Source organism: Mustela erminea, chromosome 6 (assembly GCF_009829155.1).
Source record: "Mustela erminea isolate mMusErm1 chromosome 6, mMusErm1.Pri, whole genome shotgun sequence".
Lineage (NCBI taxonomy): Eukaryota > Metazoa > Chordata > Mammalia > Carnivora > Mustelidae > Mustela > Mustela erminea.
The window spans coordinates 120,726,762-120,751,048 of record NC_045619.1 but is presented as its reverse complement, the minus strand read 5'-3'; the positions used below and the strand labels follow the sequence as shown (position 1 = coordinate 120,751,048).

The 24,287-nt window shown below is 41.0% G+C and overlaps 1 protein-coding gene and 1 long non-coding RNA gene across 2 annotated transcripts in view; one reads left to right on the top strand and one right to left on the bottom strand.

The window, feature by feature from the left end:
- The window catches only part of RSU1 (Ras suppressor protein 1), a 192,789-nt gene extending 192,502 nt beyond the window's left edge, over positions 1 to 287 (top strand). The window contains exon 9 of the mRNA XM_032349509.1: positions 270 to 287. Coding sequence (XP_032205400.1) covers position 270 — 1 coding nt within the window. The 3' untranslated portion in view covers positions 271 to 287. The remainder of the gene's footprint in view (positions 1 to 269) is intronic.
- The window catches only part of LOC116594288, a 30,819-nt gene extending 6,532 nt beyond the window's left edge, over positions 1 to 24,287 (bottom strand). The window contains exons 1-3 of the long non-coding RNA XR_004287138.1: positions 23,480 to 24,287; positions 17,457 to 17,513; positions 5,580 to 5,654 (exon numbers count right to left, since the gene is read on the bottom strand). This is a non-coding gene — a long non-coding RNA (uncharacterized LOC116594288). The remainder of the gene's footprint in view (positions 1 to 5,579; positions 5,655 to 17,456; positions 17,514 to 23,479) is intronic.

Genomic DNA, 24,287 nt, shown 5'->3' with positions numbered 1-24,287 from the left:
TTTGGTCCTTGCAGCAACTTTGTGAGACAAGCAGGACAGGAGTGCTTAGGAATAAGTCGCATAATGAATCTTAGATCTACAAGAGAAGTATTTCTCTTTCTTGGCTATCAGTTAAATGTTCTGTTTATCATGAGTCCAATGAATTTTTTCTTTCTGGTTAAGAGAAAAGCAAGTAGAAAAGGTGAAAGCAGGCAGAAAAGGTTAGTGTTGAAGAGAGAATCCTGGTTAAAGTAGTTTTGTTTTTTGTTTTTGTTTTTTTTCCCCTGCAGGTTTGCAGAGACTGACCATCTTCCTGTCCATTTTGAATCTCTGAGAAGGAACTAAGGTATGCAGGGGCATCTGACCCAGAACTGCTTTTTCATTATGCATGGCACCACACCTATAATTGGTAGGACTCATGTTGGGATATATTCTCTAGTATCAAGCAACAGGTCTAGAGTCACATCACATTTACTCGAATAGAAACTACTTAGAAACCACTTAACATAGGTGAATCCTCACTATGTTAATTTGGAATAGATGTAGAATGAAAATTATATGACTCTAGAAGGAATTGGGTTTTCTTAGTCATCATGTCAATATTAATTTCTGGAAATACAGAGCAGAAGTTGACCCTTTCTTTGTTTTTACTTACGCTCATGTTTATGTATGAAATAACTTGTTTGTTGTATTGAATTGCAAGTTAAGTTTCTAACAGTGAAGTTTCCAACAAAACTTGATGATCAAAATATCCCATGTGCACACTTCAGAAATTCTCCTGGGCTCTGCCCTCACAATACGAAACCAGAGCTGCGGGCTTCATCCCATCTTCCTCCACACTGGTCCAGGTTCTCTGACTTCTCACCTGGATTTTTACAATATCCTCCAGTTGGGCTCCCCTGCTTTTGTTCTTGCTCCCTTATAAGCTCTGTTCAGCAGTGATCCTTCTGACACAGAAACCAGAACACAGTTCTGTACAGAATCTCCCACTGGTGTCTCCCAGGAACCGTGGTCTGCGAGACCATCTGTGATCTGCCTTTCCTCCTCGACTTGTCCCACTTGCTTTATCCCAGCCTTACTGGCTCCCAGGTTCTTCTCACATTAGGGCTTTTTTGCCTTCTGTCCTTTTCCTACAGTGTTCTCCCAAATATAATGCTTCCACCAACTTCAAATCTTTGTTTCAGAGTCACTTTCTTTTTCTTTTTTTTTTTTTTTTAAGATTTTATTTATTTATTTGACAGACAGAAATCACAAGTAGACGGAGAGGCAGGCAGAGGCCGATGCGAGGCTCGATCCCAGGACCCTGAGATCATGACCTGAGCCGAAGGCAGAGGCTTTAACCCACTGAGCCACCCAGGTGCCCCTCAGAGTCACTTTCTTAATCCTGCCTTGATCACCCTGTTTTAAATTGCAGTTTATTTGGGGACATGTGGGTGGCTCAGTCGATTAAGCGTCTGCCCTCTGCTCGGTCATGATCCCCAGGGCAGGCTCCCTGCTCAGCAGAGTCGGCTCATGTCTCTCCTCGCCCCCCCCCGCCCCGTTCGTGCTCTTTCTCTTGTGCTCTCTCTCAAGTAAATAAAATCTTTTTTAAAAATCGTAGTTTATTTTGTTACCTGTCTTCAACCCCCAGAATGTAGGTTCTGTCATCCCTAGAGCATAGTCGCCGTGAGGCTGCTTTTGTGCTGCTCCAGCAGAGCTCGCTGGTTGTGACAGCTTGTATGACCCAAAAACCAAATAGATCTACTATGTAGCCCTTCACCCAAAGTGTCCCCTGATTATTCCATTAACTGTTACATCCGCAGCACTCAGCCTGATACCTGGTATACATTAGGAGCTCTGTAAATATTTGTTTAATTGAGTTCAATACTATTGTCATTTGGGTAATATAAAGTGAACACTAAGGAAGAAGGAAGGGGATAATCTTAGATGTTTCTGTAGAGTTTTCTATCTCGTGCTTTGAGTCCATTTTATTTATTTTTCTCAAATTTGCATAAGGGAAAAATAATCCCTGAATACTGCAGTGAGACTTTATTCAGCGCTGCAGAAGTTAAAGCAAATTTTTACCTGATTTTTTGGTTTTTCTTGTGAGGACCCAACTGTTGCATACCCGATTATTTACAACCTTCTTTCAATAACCATTGATTTCTTCTGTAGCCTCTTGAACCAGAAGGGCATTGTACCCCTGTTACGACTTTACATTTAATTTGTCTGTTAAGACATCTAGAGGAAAGGCCCCAGAGCAAAATCCAAGAGCTCTGGTCAATGTGAGTCAATCCAAAGAACCTGTGGGTGTTCATCCAAGCACACTTCTCCGCGAAGCGATGTTTAAAGACAGCAGAACCAGCAGCCAAAATACCACTGGTCTCTGTTGTATCCTTGATACTTTGTGACCTCAAATTAGGCATTAATTATTCATGTGTGTATTTCTTCATCCTTAATATCATAAGATTATATATATATATATATATATATATGTACACACACACACACACACACACATAATGTCTACAGGTGGATGTGTGTTGTTCATTGTTCCATCAATATAACAGGAGACCTCCATGGTCTTCAGAAGTGTGAGATTTGTATGAGTACTGCACATAATCACTGTGTGGTTTTGCCTCTTTTTTTTTTTTTTTTTTTTTTTTTTGGTTTTGCCTCTTATCTCATACTCATTTCCGACATAATAGAATGTGGTAAGTTGCCATTGCCTGGTTTCCTCCTGAATTCAGTTTATAGGACTATTAGCATTTATTTCCTGAGGGACTTCATGTCTCGGACATTGCGTGTGTGTTTTTCGTTCTTACTCACTGGTTATCGTCGTCCTATAGGAAATGTTACCTCAGGGAAACGAGAAGGCTTTCCTAAAGGCCCAAACTAGGAGTGGTGGAGCCAGGATGTAGGACAAGATTCTCTCGATTCCTAGAGCAGCGCCCTTTTCTCCGTCGGACATTACCACTCTGCTGTCAAGCAAGATTCCCTTCACATCATCCCTCACACGGGAATGTCTGCTTTTGGTTTCTTGAAATGTCCGTTTTATTAACACAGTGAGTGCGCGATGGCAGCAGGGTTGGTGAAACATCACCACTTCTCTAAGTGCTGACTTTTGGTTTCCACTCTCTCTGTTCTCATGCTTAGTAAGTGACAGCATCTGTCTGATGGCCAAGAGAGATGTGGACCAAAAGAGGTGACCCAACCCCCCCACCTCACCGCCGCCACCGCACCTGAGAACAGCTCTGGCTTTTTCTTTTCTCTTCCAGAAAAGGTGCACTTTACGTATTGCTCCATGAGCAACTATTTTTCTCCAAAGGGAATTCTCTCCCATGACCCATCCGAGGAGCATTTCTTTCTGAAATAGGTGGCAAGTTTCTTGGGTTTCATTTTCAGTCAGTTTTAGCCTGACGTGATCGGACCACCTGTGACTTTGTAGCAGCTCAGAGACTGACACCCCCCCAACCCTGCCCTTCACCCAACTGCCCTCCTACCTAACAGAGGACCTAGAGCCTGTGGGGCATTCGGATATTGTAGGACAGATGAATGTTATTTCCATGGGGTAATTCAAACATCCTGTGGCTGTTTTACATAAGCTTTTTTTTTTTTTTTTTAAGATTTTATTCCTTTATTTGACACAGGGAGAGATCACAAGCAGGCAGAGAGGCAGGCAGAGAGGGGGGGGGAAGCAGGCTCCCCCTGAGCAGAAAGCCCGATGCGGGGCTCGATCCCAGGACCCTGAGATCATGACCTGAGCCGAAGGCAGAGGCTTAACCCACTGAGCCACCCAGGCGCCCCTGTTTTACATAAGCTTTTAAACTAATTTTATAAATGGAGAGGTCATGTCGCATCATGGGATATGTAGAGACTAAGAACCAGGCAACACCTCTCATAAGTTTGCAGGGCCAGGAACCAGGGGTGAATGAAGGAAGTAGGGTTGGGTAAGAATGTCGTGTTATCAGGGAAAAGCGTCTAGTTAGGGAAATTGCTCCTTACCTCCTACTTGCAGATTATGTCAGCTCCTTGTATAAGAATAGAACCAGGGGCCCCTGGGTGGCTCAGTCAGTTAAGCATTTGCCTTCAGCTCAGGTCATGATCCCAGGGTCCTGGGATCGAGCCCTGCATTGCTTCTCCCTCTCCCACTCCCTGCTGTGTTCCCTCTTTTGCTGTCTCTCTCTCTCTGACAAATAAATAAAATATTAAAAAAAAAAAGACCAAGCTGTTGGCTATGCAGCTGACAGGACACATAGCTCCTTGAGGAGAGGGATTCTGCTCTCCCACCTCAGAAAGCATCCTGGTGTCCGCATTCACAGGACCAATTTTATCAGTCTCTAGAGGTGCCGTCTTCTTGATGCTTCTTCTGTCCACCAGCGCTCTGAAATTGGTATTTTCTGTGTACGAGTGTTGTCAGCAAAACCGGTTCGTTCCTGCCCCAGGCGGAAAGCAGCCTCCACCGGCTAACAATCGAAAGTGGGGAAAGCAGCCCAATCCATTCATAACTCCCCCGGAGTACCGCCCAGAATATCCCTGCCATCCCAGGCGGGCAGTCTCGCTGCTTGTGTGGGCTGGTGTATTTGTCACTTGTGCAACCAGGATTTTAACAAAGAGCCACGTCTTAAATCACAATGCAGCGCGAGACCAATGTTTCCATCAGGGGAGGCCCTGCCTGGAGACGAGGTCTTAACTGCAAGATTGTCCAATCATTTAAAACTCCCGTGTAGGATGGAGCTTCGCTGTTGCCGTTTTGTAAGGATCAGCAATGGAAAAGATTTGGGTGAAAGGCAATAAAAAACGCACTTGATCTAAAAATAAGTGATGTGAGAACGTGGTGATTTCAATTGTAGGTGCTTGGGGGACACTCACAAAGCAGCTCAGGTTCCGTGGGCTGGGAAGAAGCTGCGGTCAGAGGGAGTCACCATGGTCATGCTTTGGGCACTGGTTTCGGCTTCCCTTGGTCACAGGTCATCTGCTTTGGGTACTAAGCTGGACTGGAGAGTGTCCCCCATAAAGATCTGTGTCCACCTGGAACCTTTACAATGGGACAGCATTTGGAACTACAGCCTTTGCTGATGTAATTAAGTTAAAACAAAGTCCTACTGGAGGAGGAAGTTGTGCCCTCAATCCAATGGTGTGCCTAGGAAAAATCCATGTCATGACACTGCAGGGGACGTCCATGGGCAAAAGCCATGTGACCGTGGGGGCGGAGAGTGGAGCGACAGAGCTGCAGGGCCGAGGATGCCGAGGAAGGCCGGCGTAGGCCGCCGTGCCCTGCCTGGCTTCAAGACCTGGAGACGACGAGGAAGGAACGTTCCCTGGAGCCTTCAGAGGGCGTGTGGCCCTGCCGACACCTTGATTTTGAACTTCTTGCCTCCAGAACGGTGGGAGAGTGACTTCCTATTGGTTTAAGCCACGTAGTTGGTGGCTTTTACGGCAGGAGCGAGGCCAGCAGTGACTGCTGTGCTGAGGAGAGTGGAGAAACCAGAGCAAGACCAGGGCTGTGTGTGGTTTTCATTTCATTGTTGGCTGACCCAGAACGGGGTGTGGCCACATCCTAGGGTCTTGGTATCACCCTGAGCTATGAGTCCCGGGAGTGCTTTAGGGAGACGCCTTACCTCAGCCCTGACTGTGCACCCAGTTCCCCCGTGAAGAACCTGAATGATTCCTTTTTCATCAGGTAGCTTCTCCTGCTACAAAAAAGGATAAAAATATCATTATCTCTTTTGAGGAAAGGGAAACTTTTTTAGTTACCTCGTTAAAGAAATCTCATTTCTTTACAAGTGCTGGGTGACATTCTGTATTCATGCTTATTTTCTAATCCAGAACTATAAACAAAGACAAAAAGAATATGAAAAGGTTTTTTTCTGAGCTTGCTATATTGTTTTTTTTTTCTTTGTTGTCTAGGTGAGGCTTATTTTATATAGTTTTATGCACAAAATGAAAAGCTCTCATCCAGTTGCCCCCTTAAAAACTTTCACTATGACTTTGTGATAATAGAATTGATTCATTAATTCATTCCTCAAGGAGCGTTTATTGGCTCTAGGTGGGATATGTGCTCGTCCTCACAGCTGATCTCTGGCAGGAGATAGATATAAAACACAGCAGAGGTCGCTTCCGGGGACAGAAACGGGGGACTTCCTTGTCACTGTCTCCCCTTTTTAAAAAACTGCCTACATGTATTAAATATTTAGAATAAATAAATACAAATTTAATTTTAACATGTCAGTGGTTCCTCTAAAATAATTTTTAAAATAAGGGTTGATTGAGGAAGCATCCTGTATGGACAGTATTGGTTATAAAATATACAGTGTCAATGCAGACACAATCCCTGGAAACTAATCATCTTGTCTAATGGGAGAAATTAGAAATTAGTAGTCACACAAATAATTATATAATTAGAAACTTGATAATCCTCTGAAATTGAAGAATTTAGTGCTATAAGAAAGAATAATACCAGGAGCCAATAAGATTACCAAAAACCTGAAAGAATGATGGTTTATCTGGAAGAAGGTAGAATTTGACCAAAGGAAAGAGTGCTCAAGGTGAAGCCTTTTGCAGAACAGGAAGTTGGTACATTTCTCAAACTGTAAGAAGGCCACACTGGCTGGAGATGAACAAAGAGGTAGGAGAGATGAACAGAGACCAGATCACGCAGGATTTTCATTAATTCAGCAAATATTCATCAGATGTATATCATAAGCCTTGTGCTGTCCCAGCACTGGAAACACAGCAGTAAATACACACAGGGGATTTTCAGCTGTCTTATGGAGTATGCATTTCATTATGAACCCAAAGGGAATCCATAGAAGGATTTGAAGTAGAGAATTCATATGATTTGATGTAGATGTTTAGAAGAACGCTTTGGAAGAGTGGAAAATTGGTGTATCAGACTTGCTTGGCACAGCAGTAGTACCTGGGCCATGAGCTTTGTCAAGCCACTTGGCTGTGTGGATGCCAAAGCTTAACAATATCAGTATTTTGCCAGCCTTCGCAAAATGGCGGCCACTATAGTCCGTGGTAGTGGTATGTGCCTTCTGAAAAAGTCTTTAATAGGAAACCAAAAGTTGAGAATGTGGTATTGAACCTGATTGTTTTGACCAGTAGCTTTTAAATAACTTAAACTTGATTTCACCATGAAGAGCAATTAGCACAAATTAGGTTTCCCATTGCACCATCATTCGGCAAATTGTCATAAATTCAGGGCTGTATAATGACACCAGAACAAGACTAGGCACCAAATCATCACCCTCCATCAATGAATGATATTTCTGTTGTAACTTTTTGCCATTGTACTCTTCAAAGAGCACCACCACAGCCCTTCTAGCTGCTCATTGATTTTTTTTTTCCTTGATGATTTCTGGCTGCAAGAGAACAGAGATCACCAGCATTATAAAGTAGAGATCATATCTATGCATCGTAAAAGAGTTCTAACCGCATTTACATTTTTCACATTTTCTCAAGAAATGCTTCCTTGCATATAGTTAGCAACTTAAGCCATTTTATATGGAGACGAAAGTGGAGAGATACCAGCTCCCCACTCAGCCGACTTGGTTTGATCAAAGCTTTTGGGAAATAAAATATCACCATCCTATCTGCATGCCCCCTCCTCTTAAAAAAAAAAAAAAAAGATCGTAACATGAAAACAGGATGTCAGAGAACCTTAGAGGACTCAATCAGGCAAGGATTTTGGAGACCGTCTTGTCCAAACCCTGTTTCTGGCAGCTGAGAAAAGTGAAACCCAGAGAAGTCAGTTGACCCCAGAAATTCAAGTCTTGCAGCAAAATAGCTGCCAAATCAGGACAAGAATCTGGACGTCAGCCTTAATCCAGGGATCACGAAATAAAATACGAAAAGAAAAGACTAGATACAAACTGACAGAAGATAAGCTAATGTGCTCTGTCCACAAAAATTGCATAATCGCCACACATAAGTGCCCCTCACTGCCCTCTTCCAAAGCGTGAGAATGATGGTGTGACTTAGGACTCTAATGTGTGGGCATTGCTTAAGAGTTACCAAAGGCAGATCGTCAGTAGCCTAAGAACATGATATAGCAGTTAGCTCTGTCATACAGCAAAACCTAGTGCCGTCACCGCATCCGGATGTAAACTCCCCAGGTCAGGTCACAGCTGGCTCAAAGGCCACGTGGCAAAAGCCCCCAAATCTGGATTATGATATAACACTATTTATTTGGAAAATCCCAGAGATTTGTTGGGGGGATCTGGGGGGGAATAACCCCCAAAAGCAAAAGACAAACCCCCTTCTTTGGTGATCTGAGAAAATGAGCCAGTCTGTTTCAAAAATGAGCCTAGTTGGTTGGAGGAACATAGAGAAAGATCAAGCACAGTCAAGCACTGTAGAAATGGAAGTGGTGGTTTTGTACACATTTTGAAGACTGCCTAAAGCAGAGAACTGTATTGGAGTGAAAATTGATCTAACCCAACTTCACAGAGGTGCATACTGTCAGTAGACCTCTCTAGGCCAACCTGTTGATGTTGAGACGAGATTTCCTTCCCAAAGCAACTAAAGACTTGGAAGACACAGGGGACTGTTTCTCATTTCACCAGGTGCCCAATAGTGCCTGGATGTTTATGTGTTGTTTCGCCTAAATCTACGTAGTCCCAGCGTAATATGGTAGTGCTCAGAGATTGATAGGTTTGCCTATCTCAGCTCAGCACCCTTTTCTCTTTGTTGCAGGATGGCCTCAACATTAGACCTAGCTGAAATACATCTTATTCTAGCTCTGCCTCCCCTGAGCTCTCTTCCAGCCCTTGGCACCCTCGCCCTCCTCCAAGAGAAGGTTACCAGCCCTGAGCAGCTCTTCCTAAGTAAGGGGGAGCCTGAGTAAATGAAAAATAAGGAGCGACCAGAATGAATAAGCATCCAGAAAGATGTTCGAGTGGAACCTGTTGAGTAGGCTGGTCTGTGGGCATGAGAAGCCTAGCACTACTAGAATAACCCTGAGAGAGAGACAAGTGTGGCAGAGAGATGGTCCTGGAGAATCTGCATATTAACAAAATAATGCGGGTAATTACCACCTGGCACCCTGGGAGACACATTTTCATTGAGTATTATTTGAAGTAACAGTAAATAATAATTAAGTCTCCCTCATCACACCTCCTCTCTGGACATGCAAATTAGGTTAAATTATTTTTGGTTTCCAGCCACATCACCCGCCATCCTCCTGGTAAGGGATGCAAAGCACTTTACAAGTGCGGCGTCCATCCTCCTCCGGGAATATATAGCAAAGCAGTGGATTTCCAGAAAGTTGAAAATGGCAGAAGTTTTTAGAATGATGTTGTCTACCATAATTTTATGCCTCAATCTGTGTGTGGCGCGAGTGGTTGTTAAGCGTCAGTAAAGGCTATAGCTAAATTCCAGGACTTAAAAAGGTGCCTACGGGCTGAGATCTGAAGCATGAGAGAGTCACAAAAGGGATCTGCACTCCATTGAGGGGGTCATATTACGGAAGAGTCTGTTATAGATGTGAATCTATTGCTGTATTTCAAAGACTGTGTTTCTTGAAACATTTTAATGTCCTCCCTCAGTTGGAATCATCTGTGTCCAAAATAACAAATGGTCCCATACTTTCTACCCTCTGTACCTTAGGAGGCTTGTTTTTTGGTGGATTTTTTTTTTTTTTTTTTTTTTTTTTTTATTTAGATGGAAATTGGTGTGGAAATCATGAGGGAGGTCTGGGGAAGACTAAAATCAGCCATTCAAAGCTGCCAGCGCACCCTGGACCCCCTCTAAATTGCTATTTCCATGTCACAGAATTTTTTTTTTTTCATTTTAAAACATTCTGAGATATTTTCATGGTGCTGTGGCTAACCATTTTTAGTCAGTTAAAAAAAATGCCTTTATCACCTCCCACCAGGAAACTCATGGAACACACTGTTGGAGATGCTAAAACTTTTTTTTTTTTTCATTTCTCCTTACAAAATATTAATGGTAAGCATTAAAAAAGAAAGAAAAAGTATTTAATTTGGTTTTCAGAAGCAAGCTTAGTTTGAAATTTAAAAATCGGACCTATGTAAGTGTGAGTGAGGCCTCCATGAGTCATTGCAATGAGCCAGCCTATTTCGATTGAATAAGAGGGCAAGTGCCCAGCCCTTCATTTCACCAAGCAGGTGCAGAAAACGCATTAGTGGAAGCAGCTCTGGGTCTGGTGGCTCTGGTTTTCAAAACTAAAAAGCTCTAGTTCACAAACACGTGTAGGTCTGGTGGAAAAGAAAGGGGAAGGAAGAGGGAGGTAGCCAAGGGGCTGGACTAGGGGAAGGAGCTGAGACCAGACTGCCTCTCAGCTTGGCGTAATGAAGGAGGCTGCAGTCCTGCCGAGGACCAGGAGGGAGAGACCCTGTTAGGTCCCCTCTCGGCTTCTCCCTCTCTCCAGAAATGAAACCCAGGGTTCCGCTTCCATCCATCTTCCCTCCGGGCCAAGGAGAGGGTTGCTGTGGCCCCAGATGAAAGACGGCCAGACCTTGCAGACGGTCTCGGGGTTTCCCTCAAGCAGCTGAGACCACTCACTCGACTTTTAATAACTTACCAATTCTTCCTGTACCCAGGAGAATATATAAATTAGTAAAAAGTATTATGCTTTGTTTCACTCTGTGGTCTAAATTCTAGGCGCGCTCCCCTGGCCACTGGGTTTCTCCCCCATGTGGGGAAGAAATGCAAATAAATAAAACAGGATTTTTTGTTTTTCTTAGAAAGAACAGGGAAATAAGTGAGATGAAGTTGGAGGGGGGAAAGAGTAAAGGAAATAAAACCGGGGGAAGATACCATAATTCTTAATAAAAATGGCCCAGTTTATGGAAAAATTCTCAGAATGGCTCTCACCTCCAAGTGGATAATAATCCACTCATACAGAAAGAGAATTTTTTAACTAGAAAGGAGATCTGATACATGGAACACTTGGCCAAATTCCTAATTTCCCACTTATTTCCTCTCTCTTGAAGAAGAAATATTTCTTCTCTTTTCAAAAGTCATTTTTAAAGCACTAGTAAATGACACCTAAACCAAAGCACATTGATGAATGCTATTATAGATTGATATGTCCCCCCCCCCAAAATGCCATATGTTGAAGTCTTAACTTCCTGTACCTCCAAATGGAAATTATGTGGAAACTGGATCGTTTTAGATGCAGTTAGTACTGGGGTAAGGTGAGGCCCTAATCTACTATGACTGGTGTCCTAACAAAAAGAAGGCCACGGAAGAGAAAGACACACAAAGTAGTAAGAAAATGTGGGGACGCTTGGATGACTCAGTCAGTCTGTGTCTGACTCTTAGTCTCAGCTGAGGTCTCATTCTTAGTATAATGAGTTCAAGCCCTGAGTTGGGCTCCATGCTGGGCATAGAACCTACTTAAAAAAAAAAAAAAAGAAAGAAAAGAAAAGTTAATGTGGAGAGACCAAGAGAGAAATGGACATCTGCATGTCAAGGGAAGAGATCAGAATAGATCCTTCCTTTGCAAGAAACCAGTTCTGTTGACACCTATTTCAACCTTCTAGACACCAGAACTGTGCTAAGATAAGCTTCTGTTATTTAAGCTACTCATTGTGATACTTTGTTAGTTTGTATTAGCAAACTAATACAAGCAGTTTCCCAGGAGCTAAATGGTATCACATTATTTCAAAAATAATAGCTAAACTAACATCCATTGAATAATTTCTGTGTTCCAGGACCTGGGTTTTATATATGCATTGCTTCTCTTTGACCTCACAGTTTCAGTATCAGTTGTCTCAGGACATGATGCATGGAGCTGTGGCATCCATTTGCATCCATGAGTAAGGACAAGCCTAAATCCTAAAGCCAACATTCTGAAGACATCAAAGTAGAAAGGCAGAAAATACCTGGGTCCTTCTTGATGACACTGGTTGACTGAATTAACCAACCCCAGAACCTTGTATTCTGAGGCTTTTTTTTTTTTTTTTTTTTTTTTTGAGCGAGAGGTATCTTTACTATTTAAGGCATGCTTTGTTGGGTCTTTTGTTACTTGTAGCCAAGAGCATCCTAACTGATACATTTCCCTCCTATCATATGTTGGTTTACCAACTTTTTCTGAAGGTAAGGGTTATGTTGCCTTCATTTTTACATTTCTAGAGCTACCCACAGGGGCCAGCATATGAAGGTAAAATTCAATCAGTGTTTGTTGAATAAGCAAAAAGATGAACATATCCTCGAACAGATAATATCAGTAGCATTTAAAGAAACATTTAAATAGATTTAACTTTATTAATAGATTAAATATATTTAATTTTACTAATAGATTAATAAGCATTTCAAGACAGAGAATTGAACTGATTTGCTGAAGATCTTGGAATGACCCTGTGACTCAGTGAGGTGACAGGGGTCCCCTAACTCCTTCCTTTTTACACCAAATTGCCCTTGCTACTGATTTGTATGATTATGAAATCCTTTCCCAATACCACTTTTTCTTCAAAGCTTTCAACTTATACTCAATGTGCGTATTTCCTATTTCTGCATTGTTTAGAATTTTTTATTTGATCTATAAATACTTTACAGAAGCCATAGACAACATCTGTATTATTATCTTTGTTCAGTACCTATTACAGCTTCGGTTTAATTTGGCAGAAAACAAATCTCTGGATGATGGTGATATCTGAAGATATCAAGTGAACTGAGAGAAATAATCTTGTCTTCTCAGCCTGCATCCTATGTGCTCTTCAGGAGGGTGGCTAATGGCTAAATGAGAAATGAACAGGATTGGAAACATTCTGTACTTGTGGTCTGGGCCTCATAAGTGGTTTTTGGTTTTTTGGTTTTTTTGATTTGGTTTCAAATTTGTGAGTTCAGGTTCTTCACATGTGTAACTTATATTGGCAAAAAAAAGAGATTTGCAAACCCACAAACCATTCCCAAAAGTGGTCTCACCATTTTGGGATCCTGTCTCCACACTTGCGACTGATAAATGTAGAGTGAGGATCTGCACACTCTGGTTTCTACCTCCAGTTCTCTTGTGGTCATGTCTGTTTGGCTGTCTCGTTGTGGCTTCAGTTTCTTCCAATTATGAAAACCCTCGAGATTACTAATGAATGAAAGTTGAGTTCCTTTCTTGACTTCTGTACCTGTTGCTTTTCACCTCATCCTTGGGGTCATCATCTTTGATTCTTTGCTCTTCTTCACCTCCATATCAGGCCAAGTCCTGTTCATATTCCCTTTCAGAGACACTGAATCTCTTGCCATCCCTTCCTGTGGCCATTGGCACTCCCTGAGCTGCCAAGCACATTGTTATTTATTCACAACTTGTTTTCCTGAATCCATTCCGTTCCCCATGAAATCTATCCTTATATCTCAAGCAATCCAGTCTCCCTTAAATACTATTTGGTCATGACATTTCCCTATTTACACTTCACAATGGCCTTATATTTCCTTTGATATCTCGGTACATCTGTGTTTCCAGAGTCTTGTCCTACTGTGCCTACATAACCATGTTTTCCACTAGTCACTACTGCATGAGTTCCCTAAGATTGTCTCATTTCCTGAGCATCCCCCTCAAATAGGTGGCATATTTGACCATCTCAACCCTTGTCTTAAATGCTCCTTCTTTTCTCCTAATCAATCAAAAATCACCCCAAGTTCCTGACTGGGGGTTATTTTTGGCAACAACATTATTGACTGTTACAAGTAGGCAATAGAGTTTGACTAGCATGTAGAGGGTTGGTCCCAGGGATGCTGCTAAACATTCTGCAAAACACAGGACAGCTTCTCACAACAAAGAATAACTGGCTCCAAATGTCTATAGGATTAAGTTGTAAAAAGTAGTAAAAGAGACACAAGGAACAGAAGTCAATCTGAACTCTGCTGAGTAACATCCGTTCGCTCCCTAAGGCTGACGCGTGTCACTGGTCAAATGAGGCAAGTGGACCACGATGCCACGAACCCTTGCACCTCTTGTGACTCCTCCTAATGCCTACAATGCTCGTCTCTCTGTGCTACACAGTTTAAACGTTCAGATTACGTGTTGGAGATTGTCCTCTGTTTCTTATGTGGGTGTTTCTTGCTCACCTAGATCCTGCTCTTTACCTTGAAGATGAGGACCATGTCTCGTCCTTGCATTCTCCTACAGCACCTACATACTGAGAGCAACAACTATCTAAGTAATCTCCATTGTTTGATTGGATGATGGTGGTCCCAAACACATACTGCCAAGCCACCGGAGACATAGAGTGTATCTGTGTTTGCTTAGTAAACCACAACACTCTGCTTTGTCAGGCTAAATGTTGAGAATGTGTTGTTTTGCCCATTGAGATAAAGGACATGCTACTCTTTCAGACTTATCCATTTAGGTGGCTAATACAGCCAAATTACAGAGAGAAGGAGGTCTGTCCAGGGACTCAACAATTTATTATAATTATAAATTTAATATATCCACTAAGGAAAATTTTGAAGTATAAAAATATATAAAGCACAAGATTAAAAGGAAATTGTAGCCCCACCATCCAGAGAGAGCCATTGTTAACATTGTTAACATTTTGATCTATTCAGTTGTTTTAATGGATGTATGTATATATATATATATATATATATATATATATATATATATATGTATATATACATATATATGTTTATATATTATATTGCTCTTTACTTTTTATAATATTCATATATGTATATTATATTTATATTATATTGCTCTTTACTTTTTATAATATTCATATATGTATATACATATGTATATATATATATATGTATAAAGAGCAATATAAATTCAAATACTTCTATTTAAACACACACACACACATATTGTCATTGCACACATCTAGGAGTTCCAAAGATGACAAAAGATTTCTCTCCCTTCTTATCAATATTTTCCCACAGGCATAACCACTTTTAACAATTAGCATGTATCCCTACAGATTTTTCTATTCATATACAAATATATATCTTCTTACTTTTATAAAAATAGTATACATATTGTTACGCAACATATGTTTCTACCTAATATATTTTGGATAACCTCCTACATCATGTAAATCTACCTCTTTCTTTTAAACCTACATGGTAATGCAATTGAATAAATGCAGCAACACTTTTTAAACCAGTCCCCAGTGATGGCTTCTTGGATCATTTCAATTTTTGCTCCTATAAGCACCTTTGCAAATGATTTTGTAGATATGTATGTATACTTCAACACTAGTGCAAGTTTCATTGTAAGACAGATTCTAGAAGTAGAAATGCTGAGTCCAAAAAAAAAAAAATGCAGTATCTTTAGATACTGCCAGTCTGCCTCCAAAATATTTACTAATTAGGTCTTCAAATAGTGAATCTATTTGATCAGCCTTATAAATTAGTACAGTTTTTAGTAGAGGAGGAATACCTATAACTCCTATTCTTATCTTAGTATCTTTGCAGTATATTGCAAGGTCGAAACTGTATCTCAGATTGACTTTTGGATTTCATATGAGTCTCTTCATATTCTCTGTGCAAAATCTCCCATTGAACATTGTCGGACTGTCCTTGATGTCTGAATAAGTAGCCACCAAGTTTCCCAATAAGAAAGTCTCATGCCTTGGTGACTTTGGTGTCAGACAGATTACATTTGACTCCTCCCTCCTCTAATTATTAGCTGTGTGTCCTTGGGGGAAATTATGTAACCACTCTGAGTCTCAGTTTTCTTTTATGCAAAATGGAAAAAATAATCATAAAGACTACTTTGTAGAGAAGTTCAGAGGATTAAATTAAAACTCTTTCTCCAGCATCTCGCAAAGACTAGGCACTTGGTTCGCTTTAAGGGAGTCCTGAATGTAGCTTAAGGAAGAATGACATCTATTACTGAATATGTTACAAAGAGATGCCAGAGGTAGATGCCAGACTGAAAATCCTGTTTTCCACGTCAGGTGGGATTTTGGTGTTGCTTAACTCTAGAAGTCTTTCACTTTATCCTTATCATTCATTTTCCTTAATGGCTTCAAATAAAACCAAAGGAGAAAGTGAGGTCCCGGCATCGCCCCCCCCCCCCCGCCCCGCTTCCATTCCACACCACACTGCAACCTGCTATACCTTGAGACAAAAGAGAATCACTTCATCACAGGTTGTTCGTTTGCGTTCTGATCAGCACCTTTAGTGAACCAGGAAAGGAACACTCTGTGAGGATTAAGGCAGCAAGGAAATGTCATTCTTGGGTAACTGAAGTCTATTATTTTGCTGTAACCAGAGCTCTCTGTAGTAGCACAGAAATCCCTGTTCCTTGTGGATACAACCAGAGCTCAAGCTTGTCATGGAAAGATAATGGCAAGAAATTCCACAAAAGAACAAGTGACAGTAATTGGAAATAATTTAAGGAGAATTGATATGAAAAAGTAGCTTTTATTATTAATTCTTATATAATCTAAATGATCATTTATAACACATTTATTTTGACAGTCATCCAAGACTTTAAAAATTTTCCCATGAACCAGTTGTAAACGGTTGATAATCAATTTGTTGGAGATTATACTGATTAAGGAAATTATTCATCTACTATATTTTTCATCTCAGATATTTTTCAAATGTCACTGAAGTCTCTTAAGCTTAAAAAACCTTGTTATTAGCCCATGCGCACAGTAAGTGTAAAACTGATGGCACAAATATTATGAATAGTACCTCTTAGGACAAAATTTGATTTGTTTGAAGGCAGATGACATTATAAAGGATAGTCAAGATGTCAGTAGAAGGAGTTAGTATGCTACTTGATTCACTTAGCATCGTTGTCACTTTGTAGATTGAGATATGATGGATGGTAGCATTAATATAGAAAGTATGTTAATATTAGAACAGGCTTTAAGATCCCTCACTAGAAAATTCTTCCCCTCCTCAAATTGATATAATTTAGAATAAAGTGCCGTAAGGATACAGCGCTTCTTAGACTGAAAGCCCTTTGGTGTAAGGAATTTTTTGTTTCTTCTCTTTAGAAAAGTAATCAACCTTTGAGGTGATATCTATATCTATATATCTATATCTAGATATATAGATATATCACATTACATATATATATAATGCCCCCATTTCAAGAATACATTTCAATAAGTTTTGACAAATTTATATACTGATATAACCACTCCACAATCAATGTATAGAATGTTTTCATCACCCAGAAGTTCTCTTCTGTCTCCTGCCAGTCACCTCTCCTCCTCTTCAGCCCTAGGCAACTGCTAAACTATTTTCTGTCACTATAGATTGGATTTGTTTATATAAACTAGATCTTACAGTGTGTGGTATTTTTTGTCTTACTTCTTTCACTCAGTATACTGCTTTTGAAATTCATCCACAATTTTGCCTGTGTCAGGATTCATTTCTTGTTTGTTTATCTGTTTGTTAGTATTCCGTTATGTAGGTATCCATTCTCCACTCACTTGATGGTGAACCTTTAGTTTGTTTCTGCTTTTTGGTTATCATAAATGAAACTGCTTTATATGTTCATGAGTAAGTCTTTGTGTGAACATATGTTTTTATTTCTCTTCAGTAAATATGCAGTAGTAGTTACACATACTTACTAGTTCTAGAGTCTTCTTTGTAGACTGTAGGATTTCCTATATTGGAGATCATGTCATCTATGAATAAAGAAAAGTTTTACATCTTAAAAAATGCAGTAGTAATATGGTAGGATGCATAATAAGTATATATTTAACTTCATAAGAAACTGTCAAACTATTTTCAAAAGGAGCTTAACAATTTTATATCCTTACCACCTGTTGTTCCACATATTTGTCAATACTTGTTATTAGCAGGTCTTCTTAATTTTGATTAATATAGTGGGTATGTAGTGATATCTAATTGTGAGAGATGACTAATGATATTGAGCATCATTATATGTGCTTGCTGGCCATGCATATGTCTTTTTTTGTGAAGTTCTCTTCATATCTTTAGCTCACTTTTTTAAAATTGGGTTGTTCATCTTAAAAAAGTTCTTTATATATATTTTTAGATATAGTCCCTTGTCGTGTGTGTGTGTGTGTGTGTGTGTGTGTGTGTGTGTGTCTGACAAATATTTTCTGCAGTCTGTGGCTTGCTTTTTCATTTTCTTAACACTGTCATTTGAAGACCAAAAGTTGTGAATTTTGATGAAAAGGGACTCTTTTTAACACCTACTCCTGTCTCCTCCACAGCTTTGAATTCCGAATAGAGCTTTTCAAACACAAAAGTAGTCCCTTAGTGCCTCTCTGTTTATTGACAAACTGAGAAAAGCCAAAACATTAGCTCTGAATTGAGAATTCTATTTTAAATATTGACATTCTGGCTTCCTTCAAATAAGTTATGCAAATTTCTAAGGCAGTCCTGGGAGGTAGAAAAAAAATATCGCTGCTCCCATTTTATAGAAAAATAATCTGAGGTGTAAAAAAGAGAAGTACATGACCCGAGGTGAAGAAAAGTGGCTGAGGCAGAGCAGGGAATGCAGTGAAACTAATTGATCACAGTGATGGGTCCGACCCAAGCCCTTTGGGGTCCACCTCCTGGCACCCAAACCCATTGAGCTAAATAATTACAGCAAGGCCAGGGCCTGAAGGGATCCGTCCACATCTGCTGGTATTGATTTTCTCCATTTTATTTATTTACTTTTCTTTCTCCACATTCCTGCCCTTCCTTCTTTTTTCTTTCCTTTTTTCTCTTTTTCCTGTCTTCAGTTCCATTACGTGTTCCACCAGCTGGCCTTAGTTTTGCCGTTTTTCCTACCTCCCTTTCTTCTCCTCTCCCTCCCTCCGCTGAACGCCCCCCCCACCCTTCTCTGCCAGTCTTAGAGAACTCACCTTTTAGAACAAATCAAAGGCTGAAGAACTCACCTTTTAGAACAAATCAAAGGCTGATTTTTCTGTTGTGCAGGGACACTCATATTTGATGATATCTGTGTCATCTTCCAATGGTGGTAGAACCAAAAGCAAAAGCCAGAATCCACTTCAGGGCCATGGATGCCAGTCAGGGTAGAAATGCTGACTGCATAGACGAGTCAAGTAGGACTTGAAAAAATTCACCTCATTTCAGGTGAAACTACTGGTATATTCTACCTTTTTTTTTTTTTCTTTCTTTTACATTAAAGTTTGCTAGCAATGATTATATTCCATTACGAGACCTCTGTAAAACAGCAGCCACTGGGGTACACTTTTGAAGGAGTGACCCTTTCACTTAACAAATCTCCCCATACTCCCCTGCTTCAAACTTGGAAAACAGTCTTCGAGGCAGCCCGCAGGGTCCTACATCATCAGGATCTCTCTCCATCCTCGTCTCATCTCTGGCCACACCTTCAGGCTCCATTTTGTGTTTGTTTTCACACCAACCCAGCCATTCCCTGGAGTGCTCCCATGGTGGCGGACGCTCCTCCTCCTGTCCAATTGACCCTCTTCCTGCTCTCTCCTCACCCCTCTTCCTCTTCATAATAACATCATAACTATGTTTGTTCATAAAAGAGAAAAAGTATATATGCCTGAAATAAATTCAAGTGATACAGCAAAGTTCAAAATATAATTTTTAAAAATCTATCCATCACTAAGAAAGAACTGTCATTCACATTTAACCTCATTTCAAATATATCTTTATATAAAATATATTTCTATATCTATATATAGAAGCATATCTGTATATAGATATATATGTAGAAATCTATCTATATATAGAAATATATCTATATGTAGAAATCTATACACACATACACACACACACACACACACACACACACATACATATATGACAGAATCTGCTTCCTCCTTGCTACAAAGATGAGGGAATTAGCACTTACACTTCTTCCTTCTTCCTGATTTCTCCCTCCTTTTCCTATTTTTGTGGTTGTGTCACCTTTTTTATATTGTCATGGATTGTAACATTTGCATTGTGGTCACAGCCATAATTCCCAGCATATTTATATCTATTCTTAGTCCTTTATTTAAATAAATTCACTGCTCATGGCTAGTTCTCCCATTGTACCTTTCTTATTTCTAAAAGACTAATTTTTATTAATTCACAATTAGCTAGATCTTGTCACCAAGCAGTGTTGTTCAAGAAGAGCGCCAATACTATGTACCCTAAGCTCTTGCATGCTTGTTCATAGCTTTTGGATGGTGTTCTTTTTGACTGTTGGTTGAACAAGTGCCCTTGGCCTAAATATCAGTGTCTTTTTTTTTTTAAGATTTTATTTATTTATTTGACAGACAGAGATCACAGGAGGCAGAGAGGCAGGCAGAGAGGGAGAAGCAGGCTCCCCACTGAGCAGAGAGCCCGATGTCGGGCTTGATCCCAGGACCTCATGAGATCATGACCTGAGCTGAAGGCAGAGGCTTTAACCCACCGAGCCACCCAGGCGCCCCAATATCAGTGCCTTTTAAGTGAAGACTTCCATAACTTGAGTATTAGGTGATACCCTTTTACCTTTCCTTTAAAGTACATAAGATTATAATTAATTGGTAGTGTGATTTTTGTTTAATAGTCTTCTTAGAAATTATAAATTTTAAGGATAAGAATCATATCTGTCTTGTGATAGGGGTAACATATCTCCTAGCACAGTTTATGGCCCCAGGTAGGTGCTCAGTATAGTTGTTCATTTAGTTAACAAATATTGATTGAGAAGTTAGAGATATAGCAATAAGTAAAACAGACCAAAAAATTTTTAAAAATCTCTATCCTTATGGAAACTACATTCTGGTGGAGGGAGGCAGAAAATGAACAAGTACACATATATAGTAAGTAGAGTATTTTAGAGAAAAAAAAATATAATAACATTACTAGACTTTACTAGCAGGTATTACTAGTGGTATTTCAGAAAATACCTGAAGGAGACAATACTCACTTGGGACCAGAACAGAGATAGTAAGGGAGAAAGAGAAACTGTGACTGATACAAATATAGTGAAGAAGGCGGCAAGGTTAGAATAGATCACTAGTCTCTTCACTACACAAGCCCTCATTCAGTCCGTAATTCACACCGAACCAAGGAGTAGGAATGTGAGTTCCATCTTTAGACTCACTTCCTTCCTCCAACCATCCCTGTGCTTGACCCAGGAAGGGAAAGGTCTTGAAAGTTACCCTTGAGCCTCTGTTGGGTTCTCTAGATCTCAAATTGGGAACGAAGAGTAACCAGAAGCTCCTTACGACAAGGAACTTTCATAAAGCAACTCCCCCAATGGCAGAACCTTCTGTTTTCTCTTTATTTAATGATAAGGAAGGCAGAGAGGACTTACTCATTTTTTCAGTGAATCTCCTTTGAGGACTTGCCACGTGCTATGAATTGTACAAGTCCTGGGGATGCAGCATTGAGCACAACAGATGAGGTTCTGTCTTGCCCTCCTCAGGCGTCCAGCTTAGCGATGGACACTTGTGGCCTATGTCCTGAGATTTACACAGCAGAAATTGAGTACCACAGATGTGCACTAGATTTATGGGATTGTTGATTTTCTCGATTTAAGATTAAGTGACAGAAAACGTTAACCCCGCAGATTCAGTTTAAACGTTTGTTGAGTTTGTAGCGCTTCCATTATGTAGCACAAGAAATGGAGGCAGTATTCTAGTATTTGAGAATTATTACCTGATTCAGCAAAGAAGTCACTCATGTCATTGACAAATGAGTGAAATTCCAACATACGTCTTCTCCATTGTTCCACTTTCCTCTTACTCATTTACACAAACGAAAATGTCAACCAACATTCATGTTGGAACTCCGCTCATTTATCTTTTGCAACCATAGCTTGGCTCCAGACAAAAAGAATTCGCCAGAAAGTCAACAAAAGCATCCTGCAGAAACAGTCGTCCCATGTGCGAACCCGTCGTTGTTGGTTTCCCTTTCCACAGCATCACCATGAGCTCAAGATCACAGGTCAGCAGGCAAATGATCCTCACTGCCTGCTGATTTGTAACCAAACATCTCATGTGGGCATCTCTCCAGGGCCCACGGTGGGTAATGCCGAAACCGACGGGCACACTGGGTTTTGTGATTCTCCCTTGCCAGGATGGTGGGCTGGCCAGTATGAGATCAAGCGTACACACAGCAGGAGGTGACAGCACTGATCCCATAAACCATTCTTTCCTTCTCTGATGCTACCTTTGGGCTACTGATGGCCGAGACATCTGGGTAGGTCGAGAGATGGAGTCAGCCTCCATGCAAGAGTTTTACCTCTGAGAGCCCATGTGGAGCGCTAATCTGCAGTCTGGGCCCCTGAGTGGCCTTTCGGTTCACGTGCAAATGTTAACGAATGGGCTGGTGCAGCAGTTTTGCTTCTGTTTGGTCACAGAGCCTCTGCATCTGAGTGTCCCTTCCCCCTTTTTTTTTTTTTTTTTTGTAAATTTAAGCCATAAGTGACATGCCATAAAAGGGGCAAGAAAGTTGAAATTTTAATAATGGTCTAAGAACTCACCCCTTTGAGGAAGTATCTCTACTTTATAGCAAATTTGCCAGCACGACCAAATGAGTAGGTTTGGGTATTTGACCTTGGATGAAATATGTTGTTGAATGACTAGGATACCCCAGGTGTCCTTGGTTCCAGTGCTTGCAAATTCTGGGCTTTGTGGGTTAGGCCAGTGATGCAAGCTCATACTGAAGGTATGAGAAAATAGTCAAGTGGGGGCGGGGAGAGGAGAGGTAGAATTTTTCTTCAGAGTCCCTGGAATTGGCTGCTCAACTTCTAGTACAAAAGACTGAGGACGCCCGAAGGTGAGTGATGTCATAGATTTCTTGGCAGGGCTAGACTTGGGATTCCCCATTAGATCAAAGATCTGTCTGTGAAAGCCTTCAGCAGTTGTACTAAATGCAAGCAAGTATATTTTTTTCAAAGTTTATTACCAACCTGAAAGCATTTGGTGGTAGGTGATTGAATCCGTTTTGGCTCAGTCTTCTACCAAAAAAAATAGTTCACACGTATGCGTATGTATTTATATATGTGTACGCATGTACATGCCTACATACAAGGATGGATGTATACACAGACAGACAGATACGACTTCTGCAACGTTTTATCAGTCAGGAATCAAAACCATTTGAGTTTCTTAAAAAGCAGGCCTTTGAGGCAGGGAGTGTGTTAACCGAGATGTTAAGTGGTGCCTGTATGGTGAGGTGAGCCAAAGAACGGCATCGTCAGGGAGCAGCGGGGCAGAGAGAAGAGGCAGAATTACTGGAGCCTACAGCCAGAGGAGAGTGTGATGAGCTTTTCTCTGTTCCCACTCTTTAATTTTTCTATTTTTTCATCTTGCTGATAGCAGTTTCTGACATTAGAAAGGAAAAGAAAGAAGGGGTAATGTGGGTTGAGCAAAGACAATTCTTGTCTGACCGGTCACCTGATGGCAGCTGGAACCTCTGAGGCGTGGCAGAAAGGCTGGACGTCCTGGTTTCTTGCTGCACCCTCCTCCCTGCACACCCCCCGCCCCCACGCGGTGCATACGTCCATGTCTCTGCAGCCCTTCTCACTGATGAAGCCTGGCGGAGCTCATCTGGCATGGGAGTCTAGGCAACCCGCTTCCCAGAAGTATACCTATCTTACATTAATTTTCTATGCCTGTGTAAGATGATAACATAAACTTAGAAGCTTAAAACAACACATACTTACTATGTCATCCTGTCCCTCGGTAAGGATCCAAGCATGAATGAGCTGGGTCTTCCCCTCAGGGTCTCGCTTGTTGAAATCAAGGTGTTCGCTGGGGCTGTGGTCTCATGTGAGGCTCTGGTCCTCTTCCACACTCATCCGGGTTGTTGACAGAATTAATCTCCTGTGGTTGTAGGACTGAGTTTTCTCACCCGCTTTGGAGTTGAAAAAGGCCCCTCGAAGTCACATGCAGGCCGTAGCCATCTGGCTCTCCCAGCATGGGAGCTTCCTTCTTGCAAACCAGCAGGACAGTCTCCCTCCCATCTCCTAAGGCAGAGTCTTGGACAACAGGACAAATCCACTCCCACTCAGGGGGAGGAGATAGTACAGAGCATATACACGGTGGCTGGAGATTTGACAGCCATCTTGGAATTCTGAGATGCTGAACAAAGTGGAAGAAGGCAGAAGAAAGGGACCAGGGAGCAACCAGGTCCAGGACCCACATAAATGCAAAATCAAAACATTATGATGTAGGGTAACATTATTTACCCTTTACTTAAATTTCCTTACTGAGGTTCCTTAATGGTTAACTTTGGATGAAAGCGTCAGCAGACCTCATGTCTTCTCATCACTCTTCAATCATAACACACCATGTCAGTGTAATGATGCCAGTGTCCAGTTTCGAGGAAGAGTCAATGCTTGAAAGTTGATCGAAGTTGATACTTGGCCTTCTGCCAACTCAGGCCCAGTGGAGGCCAGAAGCTGCCTTTGAGGACGATGATGTGATGGGTTTCTGCTCTGTCACCTGACTAGAATCTTCTCCTCTCGCCTC